The 13,778-nt window shown below is 38.8% G+C and overlaps 1 protein-coding gene across 3 annotated transcripts; it reads right to left on the reverse strand.

The window, feature by feature from the left end:
• Positions 1,618-13,140, reverse strand: LOC109718211 (coatomer subunit beta'-1). Of its 3 annotated transcripts, none has more exons than XM_020244306.1 (26): positions 12,941-13,140; positions 12,674-12,694; positions 12,503-12,564; positions 12,254-12,308; positions 11,218-11,254; positions 10,800-11,125; positions 10,577-10,708; positions 10,340-10,488; positions 10,093-10,161; positions 9,558-9,708; positions 9,411-9,476; positions 8,601-8,789; positions 7,933-8,073; positions 7,768-7,842; positions 7,439-7,615; positions 7,244-7,335; positions 7,045-7,161; positions 6,467-6,581; positions 6,272-6,343; positions 5,470-5,666; positions 5,264-5,357; positions 5,024-5,130; positions 4,339-4,471; positions 3,306-3,438; positions 2,499-2,570; positions 1,618-1,936 (listed from the first exon to the last, which is right to left on the reverse strand). In XM_020244306.1, exons 1-25 carry the CDS (start codon positions 12,941-12,943, stop codon positions 2,551-2,553), a joined length of 2,733 nt encoding a protein of 910 aa, XP_020099895.1. In that variant the 5' UTR covers positions 12,944-13,140; the 3' UTR covers positions 1,618-1,936; positions 2,499-2,550. The 3 variants fall into 3 exon arrangements, with proteins under 3 accessions (XP_020099895.1, XP_020099894.1, XP_020099893.1); XM_020244305.1 differs by having other exon boundaries at positions 3,291-3,438; XM_020244304.1 differs by having other exon boundaries at positions 3,243-3,438.

The following is a 13,778-nucleotide window of genomic DNA, read 5'->3' on the forward strand; positions in this document are numbered from 1 at the left end:
TTTTTTTTGCCTTTCGTCAATGGTAGGTAGGGCTGTAAACGAGCGAGTCGAGCGAGCTGGGGCCAGCTCAGCTCGCTCGAACGTCTTCAGGTCGGCTGTGCATTCGGCATCGGAGTCGTGCGAGAACTCAAAAACTCCGGCTCGTGATCGGATCGAACGCTTAATCGAGCTAGCTCTGTTCGGGTTCGTAGGCGCCGCTGTCGAAGTTTCACTGCCGCTGCCGCTGCCGAAGTTCGATGCTGAGGGCTTTGTTGTATGGTGCGACCATGACCGCGAGTGAGAGCGTGATGAGGGATGGAAGGTTAAAGCGTGTTGCACTGTAGAGGCGTGAGCAGTGGGAGGTCCAGGTGAGAGGAGGTACAAGCGGAACATCGTAATCTAAGAGAGAGTGGGGTTTGGGCAAGGTCGTGTAACAACCTGAGAAGTAATGGGTAGTAGTAGTAGAGGGAAGGTAGTTAAAAAACGAATAGGCACTTACTAGTAAAATAGTGAGAATAAAAATGCAGCAGGCTCAGGGGTGGCTGGATGAGGGAGAAGGAGATATGGCAGGCGGAGTGCGGGGCCGGAGGCCTTCGCAGCGGGGCGGAAGATTCCTGAGGACTGGGTACCAGGGTGGTTAGGGAATCTGGAAGGACAAGGTGGAGAGAGATCGAGAGGTTGAAGGAGGGAAATCCGACAGGGTAATTAAGAGGAAAGCGGGTGTAAGAACTTAAGCGGATCGGAGCTTCAGGATCTTCGAGAGCGGCACGGAAAACGCTGGACAGTCCGGGTGCGGATTAGTGCAAAGAAGGGAGGGCCAAGACCGTTTCCCGACTTCAGGCGGTTGAAACAACAGCCCAACAAGGCACATAGGCAACCGATTCAAACAATCAGGCCTAATTCCCATTTGTGTCATTGCGGTTAAGCACCTGTAGGATAGTTTATTTAATTTCATTCATACAAGTTGTTAGATTTATCAGACTGTATAGCATAAAGGAGACGATGAGATGACAATGAATTGTCCAACAGTGGATTGAGAAACCAGCCCAACAGATTAGGCCATAGATAATCCTTTAGAATGAGCTAAATTTAAAATTAATAATCTGTATTATATATTTATATACAAATATAATATATATATAATATATAAACATTATATAATATAAAATAAATATCAATGAGAAGTTTATCGAGCCGAACCACAGAGCGAGTGACGCTACTGTTTCGGCATGTTTATAAAACGAGCTGAAAATCGGTTCGTGTTCGGTCGTTTATAACGGGAGTCGAGTCCGATCTCGAGCTCATTTCGAACCGAACACGAGCTGGCTCGCGAACAGCGAGCTGGATTGCCACCCCTAGCTAAGGCATCATAAGGAGAGCAAGTAAAATGAAACTCGTGCTATGCTTATGCGGACATTGTTGGATCACAAAGAGAGCGTAATTTACAAGACCCAGAAAAGATTCATGCATTAGCATACATTGTTTGCAAGTAAATTGCCAAATTTGTTTGTAAGGACAGCGTGTTTTTTTTTTTCCCCACTTCGGAGTGGGGGATACTCGTGGCCAGGAGGGTCAAATTCCTATATATATTTTAAAACCAAGAATGCGCTAGCAAATTATATTACAAATAGTCTGTCCTGAAGTGAAAGTGGAACACTATTAGATAGATCAATCAATATTACGAATTTTAGTTTATACTGTCAAACAAAATATAAGCCTCAATGAAATATTAAGAATATAAGGAAACAAACATCTCGCTAGACAGGCAAAACAGAAAAAGGAAAAGAAAAGAAACTAGCTATGGTACCCACCATCTACAACCCTATAAACTCTAGGACTTTTACAAGAAGGGGATTTAAAATTATACCAACAAGAAAGAAACAGTTTACTCTTCGGGACCAATTTTAAGACAATTGAGTGGAGAAGAAAAGTAGATGAATTCCCTCTCAGCAGCAACCTGGCGACAAAAAAACACGAGGGAAACGAAGTTTAGATGCAACAAGAAACAAACAAGAAATCTTCAGGCCCTATTTTGTTTGGCAAAAAAAAAAAAAAACCTTCAAATGTTGTGTTGATTACAAATGTCGTCCCATTTTCTCAAAGTTACAAATCTAAAGATTTGGTCCTTCAAATCTTGTTCAACAAAAAAATTATGCTCATCAGCTAGTCTAGCATACCAAGAAAGAGTATACATCAGTATCACTGTTAGAGTTTGCCAACATTGCATTTTTCTTTTCTGCTTTTCCAATTTTAACGATGATATGCAGAACAAGCTTTAAGGTTTAGACTTTACTAGAGAAACTGAAGATTTCGAGGGTAATGGATTAAACTTTTCAAGGAATATATCAGTAGTAAAACACCCAGAGAATTAAACACAGGTGGCTACAGCATTATGTGACTGACTAACCAGCAGGTACAGACATTATCAAACAATAGGCAGCAGGCATACATAGACAGAAACAAAAATACAAAAATAATCACAAAAAGTGTCAATATAATTAAAAAGTTAATCATGTGACCTTAAGAAGAGGGGATGCAACCGCTGAAGCTGGTTGTTGTCTTGTTAGATCCCTATTGATGAGGAGTCAGCACTGCAAGATCACAAAAAACATAGTCAGGACGGAAATTGTACGAATACCCAATAGAAAAGGAATGCAAGTACAGATTTTTCATATCCCCAGTGGCTAATAAGACTTGAGTTTTCATTCAGCTAGAATTCCCAGAAAAAAAGATAGGTAAAGAAAGAAATGGCGGAAAAAAGAATGGGTTCGAACCGACTACCATATACCCAAAGATATCTTATAGACAGCATAGACAACACTTCCATGACATGAAGGTTGATATATTCATGATAGATATATATACATGTAATCTAATTACATGTATAACCCTGCAGGATCTTAATTTATATATATGCTATGCAAACACTTAATTCCTGCATATATACCCCACCCCCAAACTTTTCAAGCACAGCTTCCTCCTCTGAATTGGTTAACCTGCCCCCCACAAAAGACGAGGATTATTTATGTAAGAAACGAAAAATTTTGAGGGATAGCGGGGTTCGGTATGTAAATAGATGATTTTGCTTGGATATATACGTAAAATCTGATAAAAGGGTCGATGCCTCTTTGGGGGAGATAGTCCAGCTTTTCTAACCAGAAGCACTTGAAGGGCTAAAATCTTAACCAAATGTTGGAGCTTTTTTGGGGGGGAAGAAAAAGGCAATAATCACAAGATGGGGAATTTGGGTCTTTAACACTTGCCCCAACCAATTGCTTTTTAGGCTGATGGAGTTCCTTCATTTTTCGTACCCCACTGTTCCTCACCATCGTTCCCATTTACAAGGACGCCGCTATCTGTGGAATCTTCAAGATCGACTTCAACAGCTTCTTCTTGAACTTCCTCCTCTTGAACGTCCTCGTCCTCTTGAACGTCCTCTATTACATCCTCCTCCATAGCCTGCAAAGAATTGTAGAGAAATTTTGAAGGAAGGGGAAATACTAAAACTGTCTGCAAACAAATATATATATATATATATATAGAGAGAGAGAGAGAGAGAGAGAGAGAGAGAGTCCAACTACTATGCTATCAATAGCACTAAGCATTTGGTGCTACTAAGTTTTCTTCCGTTAGATCTATCCCTTTGATTATTTCCACCCGTTAGATCATACTATTCAACCAATCACCTACTCAACCCTAGGGGATCACTATCATCCTAACCGCACATCCCTTAATCCAAGGGCCAAAAACCTAATAGCACTAATGACTAGGTGCTATTAATAGTATAGTAGCCTAGTTCTATATATATATATATATATATATATATATATATATATATATATGTGCAGAATTTGTCCCCACAAACTAACTCACAAAATTGAAATCCTAGCCTGCGGTAGGGATTGGAATGATTAGAGTTATAAATACAGCATGCAATAAAGACGCAAAATGTGTTAGGATCGATGTTAAAAGAAAATTGTAGTGCATTCAATAGAAATCATTCAAAAACACAAAACAGCCCCCCAAAAAAAAGAAATGAAAAGTTACTTACAAAAGATATATCAAAGAAGTCTTTCTCAACAAGGAAACTAGGCATGCGATCTCTTAAAGCAAGATAATTAGTTCATTTTTGTGGTACAAGGGCAGTATAGATTCCTTGGGGGATATAAGTGAAGAATAGTAACTAAATGAATTTCTTGGAAAACCTAAATTATTCCCTATGAAGTGGATAAAACATGTAATTTAAAACACTGAAAGTAAATATTACGTGGATTTCCTACACACTACAGAATTCATTTGTATGCTGAGGAAAAAGTATCAGGTATCATGCATTTTCTCTTTCTTTGCAAAGTTTAATACCTCATGACCAGGGTCTCCATTTTCAACTGGTAAGTCTTCTTCAGCTATTTGCATTGCCTTGAAAACTTCAACAAGTGTTGCATTTGGCTTTTCAGCGTGACTTAAATATTCCTCAGCAGGTGGGTAAATTCCCCTGTATGAATGAGAAATTTCACTAAATTTGAACAAGAGATAAATGGGTTATAGGATATAAGATGCCCCAAAAATAAGCCCAAATAATGCTGCACTCAATTCCGAAAAATTTTATAATTATTGGGAAGATCAACAATGTACTACTTATAAGCTTAAAGTAAGGGGATATATGGATTCATGAAGTTTGTGATTCGGCCGTAAATTGAGTCTATTAAGAATGGAAATGCCATCCATCATGAAGACACCGAGAAGATCCTGTAGGTAGCTATGAGCTTAAATTCTTGAAAATAAATTCCCTTCAAAAGGTCCGGAGCCATCTTTCGTAGAAAGACCCAAAATCTAGCCTATGATTAGACAGTGAATCTCCCCACTAGACCCAAAATCTAGCCTATGATTAGACGGTGAATCTCCCCGGTGTTATGTTAGTCCATGGCAAGACCAATATTATTACTCGCACGAAACTTGATTTTCAACAGAATAATAAATCTGTAAATCCAAACGCCCGTTAAGCATGTATGTATAAGGAATGACGGAAAGACCATAACATATGCACCTTTTAGGGGCGAGATTATTTTCAACAGCTAGAGCAACTTGCCAGTCTTCAAATAGATTAGGGTATTCGGCAGGATCAGCTAAAGACTCTGCAGCCTTTGGATTAACCTGTGTAAAGAAAGGCATAGTATTAGAATAGGATAAAACAAGATCAAATTTGGTGGACCGAAAAGTTGAAAGTTGAATACCAAAAGAAAGTTAAAATCACAACAAAAATAGCAAGCGAATGAACCAAAAGCACCTTATTGAGATCATTTCTCCAAATTGCTACGATCTCTGAAACTTTGCTTGGAAGATAAGAACGTGCCATCAATGCAGCTTCTGGTATTCGATTACTGTAACACAAAATTATGTGAAAATCAACAGAATTAACAAAAAAAAAGGAGCTAGCATACGATATTAAAAAAAACTTTGCATGCACAGCACATGAAGCACATAATTAGTTACCTCTCGATCAACAGCTGAATACAATCCTCCACTTTACCAAGCATAAAGAGACAAAGATAAGCAACATTATTCTTCCCTTGCTCTTTAGCAAGGGACGCAAGTCTTGTTATCCCTTCAGCATCTCCAAGAGCTGAGTACAAAAGCAGTAAGCCGCTCAAGTCCATAGCTTGCGATAGACACTCCTCGGCCATCTCTAACTGCAAAGAAGGAGGTTACAGGATATTAAATAAAACCAGTTGCAAAGGGCATTAGTGTATCTGTCTCACAAACTATCACCTCGACATAGAGAAAGACGTAAGAATCGTATAACAAATTTAACCAGTTGCAAAGGGCATGTGACATCCCAATAGTCCCAAATCGGATGGGTAAATGATTCTGATTGGATTATAAGAGCCCTCGCACCCTAATAATAATAGCTAGGCGTATGCATTTTGGGCCGGTGGTTTGGACCTGACGTGCTAGCAGGTCAGGTCATTACAATTGGTATCAGAGCCTGATGACCAACCGGAGGTGTGAGATGGATCTTACATCGCCTGGTGAATCTGGGACTATATGTATGATTGGGCCGGGTTGACGAAAATGTCAGGGCCCTAAACCAGGGAAGTATGTGACATCCCAATAGTCCCACATCGGATAATGTGAGAGAGTGATGGGTTTATTAGTGACGGACACACTAGTAATAATAGTCAGACTTAAGCATTTTGGGTCAGTAGTTTGAGCCCGACGAGTTATTATTGCTAGCTGGTCCGTCGTTACAGGGCATTAGTGTATTTGTCTCATATCTTGAGGGTAGCTAATATACCTTTCCTGCTGACATTGCTAGTTCTCCCAACTGCTTCCACTTGGATTCACTTTGTACTTCAACAGCAATTGCCTGCAAAAATAAATGTCTTCAGAAGAGAGAAAACTACTATATAATCAACATGCTCTTCCAGAATTTAGTAGTATATGCATTTGTCATGTCCTCCATCATGTAACAACACCAATCATGCCGGACCTTTGCATCATCTAGTCTCCCAAGCTGAACAGCTAAGTCGAATCTGTAGTCAGGATCAATAGCTATTTCAAGAGCATCCTCTAGCATACCACGGGACTCCAAGAAACGAGCCACACTGTCCAAAAAGAAAAGGATCCCTATGAAATGGGGTTCGCAAAAAGCTCAAGAAGTATAATGATTGCAGGAATTGACTGCAGGAGAACCAGAAAGAAAGCAATGTTCAAGTTCTGAAAAGCAAAATGAGATACAGGAATAGTTTCAACTCACAAAAAGAAAACACTAACAGAAGAGATAACAAAGAAAATGTGCATAAAACAAGACGTCAATTGTACTTTCAGGCAAAGACAGCAGATTTCATTTTATTTCTTTCTACTAATATAACCACAATGTCAGAAGAAAAACTTCCTAAGTGTATAAGAATCACATTATGTATGTCCAATTTGGAACTGCCGAGTAGGGTATCCCAACAACAATGAACTACTGGTCATATTTTGCTTTATATCAAAATTTCCAAATTTCCAGATATAGAAGAATAAATTTTAGAGAAAGTAAAATTCCATAACAGATCAAGGAGGCACCTGTTATGATGTTCCTTTGGGATTGAAGGCAACACATCCTTTGCACGTTCCACATCCCCACGCATCACAAGAGTTTTATATTCAATCAAACTCAGCAGTAGGGTGTAGCCCATAACACTGCAATGGACAAAATTATTGACCATAGAATCCAAATGATTGGATGACAAACATATAACGAAGCAACTTCCAAGTAACTCACTTAAACTCCTTGTCAATAAGATAGACTCGACTTTGGCTAGCAAGATATCCTAACAAATACATGGGCCTATCCAAATGAAACATGGTGGTAACCTACAAAACAGAGAAAAATAAATCAGTGATCTAGGTAATGGAAGCATGTTGGTACAAATCAATACAAGCAAATACGCCTTGGTGTGCAGATGCAAAATACTACCTCTCCACCGACACAATAATTTAATCGCCACGCAGAGTTATTGTAAATGAAACAGTCTCCGACCCATATCCCAGTTCGAATGCGCTCATTAATCTCGTGAAGCAGCTCAAAGGCATCCTCAACACCTTGCTCATCCACTGGCTTTCCGCCTTCAAGATAAGAAGAAACAACATCCCTCTGCAGAAAAGAAAGTTTTCCATTATGGACAGAATAAAATTATCACCTATTGTCAGAATACCAAATCAACAAGAGCATGGTCTGCGCAAATATAAATGAGAAGTTGCATGCAAAATAATCCTGATGTAATGCCATATATCGTATAGTCTTACATTGTACTTTAAGATGTAAAAAGATGTGTCGCTCGCAATTGTCACCAAGTCACCGCTATCTGCCCAGTAGAGATTCTGCAAGGAGAAATTATTACAACATGAACCAAGATGAGATACAACAGCATACCACAAAAGATGTATTCTCATAGTAGAAAACTAACTCACTTTAACATTCACGTCAATTCGGCGGATTAGCCTGCACTCAGCCCAGTCATAAAAGCAAATGAAGTCATTTGAGCACATTGCCAACAATATCCCGCCAAATATACGCTCCGCAGAAAAGGTTGGCCGGATACTTTTTTTCTCCTGAATATGCCGTAAGTCAAAACCTCAGATCCAGAATCAATAGTCATAAGATAACATGATTTTTGAAATTGAGGTCCACTACAAACAAACTATGACAAACCATGCAGAGCAGTAAGCTCTAGCACAACAAAATTTCAACATACAGATGAGAGGACCTTGAAGGGCAAGAAATAAATGTTAATTGTATTACAAGCCTGCTAAACTATTGTCGGTGAAGCATCCAAGGACAGGCAGATCAAGATAAGAATAGTATACTAGTGCCATAATTATAATAACTAGCAGACAGTAGAACTTTCAACCACTTGCTGAACATTCAAAAAATTCTAATAAGACTATCTTAAACTAGAATATGGTAATCACATTTGATTACAGAAAAAATTATTGTTACAAGAGTTGTCAGCTTACAATACAAGATTACAGTTCAATTACCCATGTTAAAGATGTACAAAAAGTTAAAAATTGTAAATAAGGTAAGAACGATGCTGGTCATAGCCTGCCCCAAAAAGAATCATATACAGAAGGCATACCTGGAAATTTTTACTATATATCTTTATCCTGGATGTACTTTCCCTGACGGCGTATTCTCCATCCGATGACCAAACAAATTCCAGTGCAGAACCAAAAGATCTATTTCTCCATGCCAATGCAGTGTATATGATATATTCTCCATCTCCACAAACAACAACAAATCGACCATTTGGGTTATGCTTTAAGCTCTGGCAAAAAGAGCAGAACAGTTAGCAAAATCATTATTTATAAGCTGAAGGAGATTGTCAGAAACAAGAAAATCATAAAGAATACAATGTTGGATCAGTACCAATTAACAGATAGAGAGTAAATTGAACACAAGGTTTATCATCAAAGAGGCGTAGTTTGGACTTTGCAGCATTTAGGGGTTACAGACAATTAAACATACCACAACTCATGATTATTTATTCTATTCAATCACAAGTCCGATCTCGGATTTCTGTACTCCAGAATTGGTCATAATTTCCTAGGTATAGGCATCCGTACTACTAGTAATTTACCAAGTGGTAGCTTTGATATGCGATTATATCAAATACTTGAAGATGATTTAACAAAGGGATATGACAAGATTAATCTTAAAAATCTACAGATGAGTTGGCCTAAACCAAAAAAAATGCTCTCACAACAAGGATCTAAACTGTTATTTTTGACTGCCTAATAGTATCTGAAACATTTCGAGTTTTCGACATTCCTAGGTATGACTTTTCTGTATCGGAGATTACAAAATTCACTATATAACAAAGAGGGCGAGGGAAAAATGTATAAATTACTAGATGCATCAGGGATTAATCAGTCTTATGTAAACTTACTTGTGGGTAAAGATCACAGCTTCCCAACTCCTTGACAGTCAATGGCAATCTCTCTCCGTCCGTAACCTGTCAGGGAAGATAAATCACCCAACGTCAAATTAACTCCCAAAGCTTCTTTTTATCATTTAAACAGCATGGAAGACTAACCTCAAAATCCGCACCAACTGTCTTAATGTTCACAGTTTGAATCTCATTATGCTTTGCCCATATAATTTTTCCACTGCTGTCCATGCTAGCAACTGGTTCTTCGCGACCAATTTTTATCATAATCGTCCCTTCATCATACCCTATTACTACCCTACAATATAGCGACAATTTCACTTTATTCTGCATTAGATAGTCCTGGAAAGTTGAACTTAGCACAAAACGAGGACACAAAAGAGTTAGCTGAAGAATGAACAAACACAAGAAGAAGGCAGCCTCTAAGCATGTCAAGATAATAATATTAGTCAAAGTAATGGCAATTTAAGCAACAATTGTGAAAAGTACATGAGTTCTTATTTACAAATCTTAAAAAAGATATTTGGGACTACCATCCTGGGTATATGTACTAGACTAGAGGAAAAAATGAGCCAAAAAAAAAAGAATAGATCTTCCATAACAAAGAAAAAGGACAAAAAAAATCTGGTAACATCAACCATTAAAAGAAAGTTAGAAGCGCTTTAGTGATTCCTCCATTTACCTCCTTGAACCTTTGATATAGCCAACAGCCCAAACTCGTTCAAGGCCATAATTGAGCGTATTCTCAAGCCTGTAAAAGGAAAATATTATTTGGATCAAAATCAATAAATCCATTTGTTTCCTATAGAAACTCAAAATGATGGTTAGACCACCTTACTGGAACATCAATTGCAAGATTACAGAAGTCAAAAATTTCACATACATGAATTCAAACAGCAGTGCAGAGACATATATAAGAAAGAACCAACCTATAAGTAGTTGCATGCCATATGCGAACTGTTCCATCCTCTGAACCTGTGATTATTATGGGAAGCTCAGGATGGAAACAGACAGCTGAAACATTATGGGTGTGGCCTTCGAGTGTTTGGACACAGCTTTTGGTTTGATAGTCCCAGACCTGATTTGACAAGAATGCATTTATACATAACTCAACTAAGCATATATAGTCGAGCTGCTTCATGGAGATGGAAAGGTAGGAAGAAGACCTTGGCAGTGTGATCGTCAGAACCAGTAATCAAGTATGGCCTATCACCACCAGTAAAGTAATCAACACAATTGACACCCTTCAAATGAGCATCTAACGTAAAATTTGGATCTGGAGAGCCAAGATTCCAGATCTGCAAAATTCAAATTCAAGATAAAACACCGTACATTGTATCCCAGATTAAAGAAACAATAATTTAAAGGTTAGAGAATATTACTGCAGACCTTCACTGTCCGGTCAAGGGAGGCACTTGCAAAAGTGTTGGTATCTTTCGGATTAAAACAGACTTGCATCACATAGTGAGAATGTCCCTCAAAAATTTGAGTACATATCCAACCCTTGTCCCAGTCCCAAAGCTTTATCAACATGTCATCAGATGATGACAACACATATGGAAGGGTTGGATGGACAGCCACACACCGTATGTAATCGGTATGAGCTTCAAAAACTTTGATTTTGTCCATTGTATTGTAATTGTACACGCGAATAAACATATCATCTGCTCCAGCAACAACCCATTGTTTACGTGCAATAAATTTTGCAGACCGCACTGAAAATACAACAAATAAGATATCATGAACTCCTGACACCCAAAGAGAACGACATATAGTAAGAGAAGGAATGGGGTTCAAAATACCATACCTGGTAACTCAGTGACTTCAAATGATTTCACCATAGTCTGCAGAAACATCAACAAGAAATTGCAATGTGATTAAGAATGAAAATTAAATAACAGTTCGATGTCAAGCTGTTGATAATTGATGGCATAAACTGCTATGCAACAGTATCACCATAAATAATCATTAAGCAGAATACAAAGAAGCTTAAATTTTTAAAAGAGCACTAGCAAACTAATATAACCATGTCAGTCTGACAATTAAAAGAGTCCTTGGCGGTCATTCTTACAGTAAATAGGTAAACACACCAATGAGGTGTACGTGTGATTTGAGTTGAGCTAACTAAACCAAAGTTTAATAATTCCCCTAAGGCCCTAACTGATCCTCCTCCAGGAACATGTAGGGATACTTCTTCAAGATCATGTGCAAATGCAAAACAAGAAGAGAGAAGCCATAAACTTCATTATTTAAATGTTAAGGCATATAAGTAGGAGCTATACCGTTTCCTATAAAAGATGAAAAAAAAACAGAGGAAAGCCTAGATAAGTTGCAATGTGTATCACAAGGATTTCTAATCTGAAAGTCTCGTCTAATATTGCATATCCAACTCTTTGACTGGCTTATCTGTTTAATGAAATAAAGAGTTTGGACGACAGGAATCAAAGAAGCCCAAATCTAGTCCCCATTCTAGAACAAAATGAGATCTTAGGTGTCTTGTAACGCCGTTATATTTACCCTCAGCACATCTCAGTGGCATCTTCTATCTTGTTCAAAGGTGTCATTAACAGGGTCTGGTCCCTCACATTGACTAATCGAGGATATGTTTACTCAATCATTACAAAGAAAAATTTTGAACCAATAAGAATGATGACGATGGTCTCTTCTTCACCACAAGAGATATGCACAAGCCTTCAGCAGGTCAATATCCAAATCCAGTAACTAAGTTTCTGGAAAAAGCTGCCCCCAATTTCCGCATAGTATGGTAAGACAATGGTTTTAATACAAGCAAAGCAACTTCATGCATAGCATGTTTCAAATTATGCCCAAAATAAGTATCTTACCTGTGATTGATAGTTCCAGATGCAGACACTTCCAGAATAAAGACTTGCTAGAATCCTGCAGCATACACAGAAAAAGGCTTATACGATAATATACAAATAGATTTCTTAAACCACCTAATCACCCTGAATACTAAAAAGAAAAAAAAACCCTCAATTACTCGCATATACAGTGAACTAAGTACTAAATGCGCATTCCACATGAACAGATCTATGAGATACAAGATATATATGAGACTAGAATCGAATTACCATGGCTCCGTCGGATGCAGATCTACCGACTTCACTCTCTCCGACCTTTGCGCAAGTTTCCTCTGATCCAGTGATCATCACAAGCAGATTTGCAATAAATAGACGCAAATTAGAAAGAATTGAACACTACTGACAACAAAACCAATAAGATCAAATCAATACTTGAAGTACCTTGATTTCTAATCTGAGAGGCTGCACCACCGGTCGCCACAAAGCACAAAAAACAAACGTCACTAATCAGATCCCATGCAAACCTCAGATCTCGATAATAATTCGAACAAATAACAGCTAAAACTCATGAATCGAGTACAACTGTAGAATGCAATACAGATCGACGAGATCAGGGGGGAATCGGAGCTTGGGAAGCGGATTCCACGCCGGATCTAGCTTACAGCATCCAAATCGACGATCACCGAGATATGGATCGCGAGTACGTACCATTTTTGCGGAGTAGAACGAGGAGCGGCGGGGAGATCCGGGCGATCGTGGAGGGGAAACCCTAGAAAGCTAGGGTTTTAGAGGGGGCGGAGGGGGGAGGCGGAGAAGAAGGAGAGGCGACGAGGTGGATCCTTCCGATCTCGCGAGGGGCGTCCGTGGCAGAGGAGGAAAAAAAAAATATAGGGACGAGGGGGAAGGGGAGTCGGGTTACGGGGCGAACCGGGTAAAGTAGAAACGGTGGTGTGGCGTCCAAGCAGAGGCGCGGATTTTCAGTTTATTGCGAAATTGCCCTTCGATTGGGCTGCAAATGGATCAGGGTTGGCGGAGCTCCAACCCGGTTCATCCGATAAANATATATATATATATATATATATATATATATATATAATCCGTCGGGATCCATTAAAAATTCACCATAAACTAACTTCCGCAACGGTCCACTCTGATTAAAATGATAAATAAATAAAAGTCAAAAATAAAATAAAAAATTAATTTGTTTTGGATCAATCCCGATCCAATAAGAAACGGAGAGGGGGTTTAGGATCCTTCCCGTTTGCATCCGAAGGGGAAGCGCGTCACAGTGTTCCTTATAAGTGCTTTTGCTTATTGTGAACCTATGGATGGTACATGATCTAATTGTGGAGTTAATATACTGGCCCATCAAATTGGAAATGGATTTGAAATGAAATCGGAATGAAATTCAATCCCTAAACGGGTTTTACAATCCCATTTCCATCTTAGAATATGAGTTGCGATAGCGGACGGGCATTCCAACTCCCATTTCCGACCAAAATTTTCATTCAAATGCGCCCACACGTAACAAAGTTGTTCAGAAAGC

This window comes from Ananas comosus, linkage group 12, assembly GCF_001540865.1.
Source record: "Ananas comosus cultivar F153 linkage group 12, ASM154086v1, whole genome shotgun sequence".
Lineage (NCBI taxonomy): Eukaryota > Viridiplantae > Streptophyta > Magnoliopsida > Poales > Bromeliaceae > Ananas > Ananas comosus.